This window comes from Capsicum annuum, chromosome 3 (genome assembly GCF_002878395.1).
Source record: "Capsicum annuum cultivar UCD-10X-F1 chromosome 3, UCD10Xv1.1, whole genome shotgun sequence".
In the NCBI taxonomy this organism is placed as follows: Eukaryota; Viridiplantae; Streptophyta; class Magnoliopsida; order Solanales; family Solanaceae; genus Capsicum; species Capsicum annuum.
Window position 1 is genome coordinate 265,424,625 of NC_061113.1, and position 6,732 is coordinate 265,431,356.

General features: G+C 35.0%; 1 protein-coding gene across 1 annotated transcript; it reads right to left on the bottom strand.

Annotated features, from left to right (window-relative positions):
• Positions 1-1,440: 1,440 nt before the first annotated feature.
• LOC107861904 (ATP-dependent Clp protease adapter protein CLPS1, chloroplastic) lies at positions 1,441-6,115 on the bottom strand. Its single transcript, XM_016707286.2, has 3 exons — positions 5,771-6,115; positions 4,114-4,261; positions 1,441-2,029 (listed from the first exon to the last, which is right to left on the bottom strand). Exons 1-3 carry the CDS (start codon positions 5,838-5,840, stop codon positions 1,768-1,770), a joined length of 480 nt encoding a protein of 159 aa, XP_016562772.1. The 5' UTR covers positions 5,841-6,115; the 3' UTR covers positions 1,441-1,767.
• Positions 6,116-6,732: the final 617 nt, after the last annotated feature.

A 6,732-nucleotide genomic window follows, 5' to 3' on the forward strand; every position in this document is an offset into this window, starting at 1 on the left:
GGGGAATAAAAATGAAAAGTTATGTTAAATTTATATTTTTAATATTTTTTTCTTAATCTATGTGTCAAAATCTAATAATTCATTTATTATGAAATGGAGGGGTAGTTTTTATGGTATTTACATTTGTGCGTTGTGGTAACATCATCAAGAACATTCTTTGTGCCACCCCACTCAGCTACTCTTTTTGTTTAATCCAAATCAATCATATTATATTATACTACACCTATAAGCAGTGCGATCCGATGGCGGATCTATATAGGATCCAAAGAGTTCGGATAAACCCCTTTATTGGAAAATTATATTATTTTTATATGGTAATTTTTTTTTATGTATAAACAGTAGAGGTTGAACCCCTTCGACTAGTCCATATATGTACTATTGAACCCCTCACTGAAAATCTTGAATCCGTCCTGGATCCTCCACTCTATTTTTACTTCTTCAACATACTGGTTATTAATATTTTTCAGTCACTGCTAATTTCTTAATACTATGAATATTGCGAATTAAGTTTTGAGAAGATGAAATTTTATCCTATAAGATTATGATTCGGGATTTTTTGTTTTCTCTTTTGCCAGGAAATTTGAGAGTTAAATATCCTTGTAAGGAATTAAGTTCTAATTTTGTTAGTGGCAAAGGATATGGTCTTTATTTGGATATTTTGTTTTTTTTTTTCTTTTCTTCGATTTTAAATGATAAAAAAGATAATGAAATTTTCGATCTTGTATCGAAAGTGAGATCACTAAGCGAGCGTTAAGACTTCGTGCTTACGTAATCAAGTTGAGTCATGTACAACTCTTTCATCATTTTTAATTAACTTGATGCTTGAATCAAACCAAGAATTGACCTTTTACACGTTTAAGCATAAATTTATTTATTATTTTTCCAGCTTTTTGAGATTGACTTAATATGCATCAACCACTATTTCTTTTAATTTTAGTATCCAACATCATGATAACTTGCCCGAAATTTTTTATTTCGAATGTGCGAGACATAAGCTCTTTATTTATATAATAAAAAATAATTTGATTTTTCTTATATCGTTACTTAAGATCAGTTTCTCTGCTCTCCTTGCTTTAGTCACATTGGATCATCTGTAATCAGAGAAATTTAATTGAAGATCACTAGTTGATTTTCAACTCTAGGTTAATTAAAAACATGTAGGCATTTGCAGAAGGAAGTTTAACTTGCTTGAAAAATGAAACTGCATAAATAAAACAAAAGGCATGATTCGTTAAAATCCCCATGAAACTTGGTTCCGATTATCAGGTCACGTGTAAACTCCATGGCTCTGTTACTGCATGGGATGTCCCTATGTACATTATACATTTTGCATTACCAACACTCTTCAGTATCTTATCACAAAATGCTCGTCTCGCCAGAAGTAAACTTCTTTTATTTTTCCTATTTCTAGCATACAGAAATTCAAGCTTAGCTTAGCAATGGGAAAAGAAATCCATACCTTTCATTAGCCATAAAGGGCAAACGAATGAATTAGCGTGGATAAAACATAATAGAAATAGAGGATTCATACTTGGGGATTGACCCAACTACTTTGAATTGAGGCATGGTTGATTGATTGATATGTTTCTAGTATAACAAACTCGGCGGTCTCTGGTGCTGATACTGTTTACAGTAATATGTTCTACTTCAGCTCAACAGACTAGAGGTTATGAGGTACTATGCCATTCTCAACATGTATGTACAATATCTATGCAGAGAGTAGGCTGCTTGCTGCTTATGAAGAAATCACCCATCAGGTTCATTTTCTTAACAACCTCCACTGGCAGGCTCGATAGAGCTCAGCAGACCATTGCCTCTTAGCTGCGTGCAATGTTCTTCTGCATCAACTTGAGCACAGATTATCACCACTGACAGGCCATTGTGATGTGCCTCTTGCATGATATTAACAGCATTGTCGACCGTCATCCCTGGGATAACCTTCATGAGAACTTGAACAACATACTCCCTCTTGTTGTAATTGTCATTGTGCAGCATCACACGGTAGGGCGGGGACATTTTCCTTGATTTTCTGGAAAAGGAAGACAAGTTGTGCAAGTAGAGTATTAGTCATTGCATTCCAATCTTACATCTTGTATCAATTTCAACAGAAATTCAGAAGGTAAAGGAATATTAGCAGATAACCAGATGAAGTTTTCTTGTTATGCAGCTCATCAAAAGGAAACTTTCTGGTCTACTTTGGAGAGAGGTGCTTAGACCTGACATGACACATCTTCAGCTCACCGGGGACTTGACTCTAGATAGTTAAGCATGAAGGTCGAGGATTAGGGTAGAGGGATAGTAGTTAGTAGAGCGATTCATCTCTTTCCTATGGGAGAGCAGCTCTAGCTTAGAGCACCATGCTCCCTTGTCTATTTACCAGTATCATTGTTATTACTCTTATCTTATTCTTCAGATCCGCAAGTCTTTTGGAAACAGCCTATCTACCTCCATGAGGTAGGAGATTTGTCTGCCTACACTCTACTCCTCCCAGGCCCCACCTATGGGATTTCATCGGGTATGTTGTTGTTGTTGTTTGGGGTCTGATCCATATTCAACTCTTGTCTAACTTATCCATAACCAAGTAAACAAATAAATACCACCTCTCTTCTTAGGATGAGATACATCTTGCCTAAAGAAAATTCTCGGGTGCTCCCTAAAGAAAATATTTCAGATTTATGATCCTAGATAGATTGCCCTTTTCCCCTCAATCACCATTATTCGGAAACCCTTGCTCTATTCCTGCTCTCCACCTATACCCTTAAATTACTGCCAATTTTTCTTCTCCTGTTTCGTTTCCCATCTTCCAACTTAGTAACGTTGCACAGAGTACTTATTCAACACCTGAACAACAATCAAGCAATATACACCAACGGATGTGGTCGAGCGGCCAATGAAGTGAGCTGATAACCATGAGGTCTCGGGATCAAATAGCAGCGGCAACAAGAAAATATAGGTGATTTCTTACAATCTGTCCAAACCTTGGTGGACAGCGTTATCCGGTACCTATGTTGGTGGGAGGTAGCAGGTACCCTACAGAATTAGTTGAGAGTGTGCAAGCTAGTCCATACATTGCAGTTATAACCAAAAAGAAAAAAGAAAAGCAAGGAATGTCTGTGTAACTTGCAACACCAAAAGTACTGCAAACGTCTATGGTGCTTGAAGATCACATAACTGTCCAGGTAGCTGGAAATTCATTTGTCCATTTGAAAGCATAAGGATTCTTTTGATTTGGGTCATGAATGGCATCACCTGAGGTGTGGTTTTCTCCCTGTGGAAATTGGGACTAGATAATTAATTATATTTTCTCTCTGTAAGGTAGAAGAACAAGTGATTAAATAGGTTAGCAGAGATGAGGCTGGAATATGGATGCGCCGCAGTGGTTGGAGTTTGACAGTAAGCCAGTTTGCAAAGACAATATACAGTGAAGGAGCACGAAGCATTAAAAGACTTCTCCTGATTTGGAAAAACGAGATGGAATGACCTTGTTCAATTGACGAATAACTGCCAAGTTAACACCTCATTAAAAGGCATTTCAGGGTAGTTCCTATTATTCTTTTACTTAGGGAAATGTAGTCAAGGAAAGGGAGCAGTAACAGGTCCAACAAACAAGAAATATAGCAACTGAAGAATGAAAAATACTGTGTGGTTGTATATATCGATGTGACTCAAACATGATCAGCACATTTGGGTGCTTCCTTTTATCAACCCCACAAAAAGAAAAAAGAATAAATTCTCTTCCCTTTTCTCTTTGGAGAACGTTGGCAAAGAGAAGGGTTGAAAGAGAGAGGCAATGATCTGACATTAACATGATTGGACTTAGTATTTCTTAACTTCAATTGTAAAAGTCTAATTCTATATTTATTCTTATGACCCACCAACTTATTTCACTGTCTACTTATGATCATGGGTCCAATCAACTTTACTTTTAACAGATAAGAAACAAAAAGGAATAGGAAGTATTCCACTTTTGGAAGTAGTTGAGATGTCACTTGGCAGGGAGCACTTCAATGTGAAAGAGAATAACCAAACAATTTTGAATTCATGAAAGAACAGTAAACTTTAGAACCTGAGTCAATTGAAAAAGCACATAGTTCACATTTGAAGAATCCATACCTCACGTTGAACTCAGATTCACGCCCAGGAGTTGTTCTCTCTATGACAGGCTTCTCCAACAACCCACCACCTTTGCCTACTCCTGCTATAGGCATTGTCATTAACGCGTTCCGATTTGCCCATTGTTTTTGGTGAGGTTTCTTGTCTCCTGTATCGCATAAGCCGACAATTCACTTATGCCAAGTTACAAACATATGTGAATCGAGATTCATTGAGAATACAGTGTCAATTCATTGGTTCTCCAACTTATGTACACGTATTCTAATTGTATAAACATTAGATAAAGAGTAATCTACTACTGAATGCACTGGAAGTCTCAAATTCAAAATAACATACATGAACTTCCAGTTAATGCTCTAGTAAATAATATTCATTAAATCCATCATATCTCGAAACCGACCAACTTTGAAACTTTAACTAGTTTCAAATGGAAGAATGACCAACAGTTTCTAAAAATATTAATGATGACTAGGTAACCATGGTTGGTTGACCAGCTAAAGATGGCATAAGCAGTCAGTCAGCTCTTTAACTTGAACTCTCATAGTTCTATCACTGAATTTCACTCCTTCTCAGTGAAGAAAACAGCCCCATTTCTGCCCTAGTAAAAGTTCAAAGTAAAATTTCACTCTTTACTTTAAACTACTCCCTCAGTTTCAATCTGTTTATATTACTTTCCATTTAAGTCCATTTCAAAAAGAATGCCTCTTTCCTTTGCTGACAAATCTTCAATTTCAACTTTCCACGTGGTATGTTTAAGATCATAAGATTAAAGGACAAGGACATTTTGGTACATTCCAAATATCTTTACTCTCTCTATCTAGCAATACTTGTCCATGTTACTAAAAATACATGTCCAACAATACTTATCTAGTTTGGAAAATCAATGGATAATTTACTCATTTTCATCCATTTTACTCTTGCTATTAAATACTATTCATTACTCACTGCATTTCCTAAAACATTAAATTTATTATATTCAAAAAATAATATAGTGATGTTGCTGGTGGGAGATAGCACGTATCCTGTGGAATCAGTCGAAGTGCACACAAGCTGACCTGAACACCATGGTTATAAGAAATATAATAATAATATAGTGAAACTACCCCTATTATTTATTGTTTCTTAACCTATGTGTCAAGTGACAAGAATTGTTGGACGGAGGAAGTAATTTAAAACTACACGATTCAAAAATCTTCCTTAAAATTGAAAGGGAGGGAGTATTATGAATGCTCAGCAAGAAGAATAGCATACCCCCCCCCCCCCTCACCACCACCACTACCCCTTCCAAACACACAGACAGCCCCCAATTGACACCCTTTTACAGGTATTTGTGTGTCTTCCAGTACTTTGGGGTAATCACTAGCTATCAGGGTTTTCAAATCCAGTTCAAAGACCGTAACATTTTCTCCATTTTTCACTCTAAATGCACATAAAACAACTTAAAACCCAAGAATTTACGAACTCCATCTCAGGAAACCAAGAACAATCCATCATTTCAAACAGAAACCAGTCCACATACATTCAAGAAATCAAACTTATCCCAATTAAACAGCCACAATCTCTCAAAGAAAGAGCAATTCTTGGTGAAACAACAGTAAAGATACAAAAAAATCAAACAATTAACAAGTCCAATAAAAAGAAATATGCATCTTTTTACCAGGTTTTGGTTGGAGGATTTGATGGGGAGAAAGAGCAACTCGGCTACAAATGGCAGTTTCCATGACCATAATTTCTCTTACCTCCCACCACACGCGTACAATACTGCTACTAATATCACTGAGCTTCCTTTTATAATCTGTCACAAATTCGTTCTCTTTTTTTTCACCTGAAAATTTATACAGTGCAAAATAAGAAAGAAAATTAAATGAGTGGTTGGTACTACAACAGTTAGATTCAAGATTCAAGTCCTTCACACAGATGGAAAATAGACACGTATTAGCTTTAGTAAAATCACAACCCTCTATTTATTTTCTTATCTTAATTGAGTCAAAAGTCAATGTCCTTTTCAGATTATGCTCACATTTAGGATGGTAATGGTACTATTTAGGGGATTATTTTATAAAATTTATAGTATCTATATCTATATTTATAATATATATATATAATATATTCCAAGTGTAAAGACCTTAGAAAAGTTATTTGAATTTTTTGTCCTTCATTAAAAGACTTTCTTTAGATAAAACTGTCTTTTCACTATTTTTTAATTTATTATTTAATTAATTTTTATTATATTAACTAGACTTTCTAAAATATATGGAACTCCTAAAATATACTGTAGGAGAATTAATTAATATTTTCCTTTCTACTAGACTTCCTAAAATATATGAGACTCCTAAAATATATGATAGGAGAATTAATTAATCTTTTTCTTTCTATTTTTCAATTGAAAAAATACTCCTAAAAAAAGACTTTATTAAGAAAATATTTTTATAAATATTGAGAGTACGTTAAACTAGAGAACAAACAGGTTCGCCTATTGGGAGAATATGATTGATGCTCATCTAACTTGATTCGATTTTATGTCTAGGTTGGTGGATGCTTGATTTTCTAACCCTAACTTCTTCATTATTTGTGTCAGCATAATAGAATTCAATATGTAATACAAAAGATCAAACTTAC

Excerpts from the sequence above, each read along its gene's own strand:
- LOC107861904 (XM_016707286.2), bottom strand. The coding sequence starts at position 5,840 with ATGGTCATGGAAACTGCCATTTGTAGCCGAGTTGCTCTTTCTCCCCAT. Across the intron at positions 4,262-5,770 it reads AATCCTCCAACCAAAACCTG|GAGACAAGAAACCTCACCAA; the intron begins GTAAAAAGATGC and ends TATGCGATACAG. Across the intron at positions 2,030-4,113 it reads GAATCTGAGTTCAACGTGAG|AAAATCAAGGAAAATGTCCC; the intron begins GTATGGATTCTT and ends TTCCTTTTCCAG.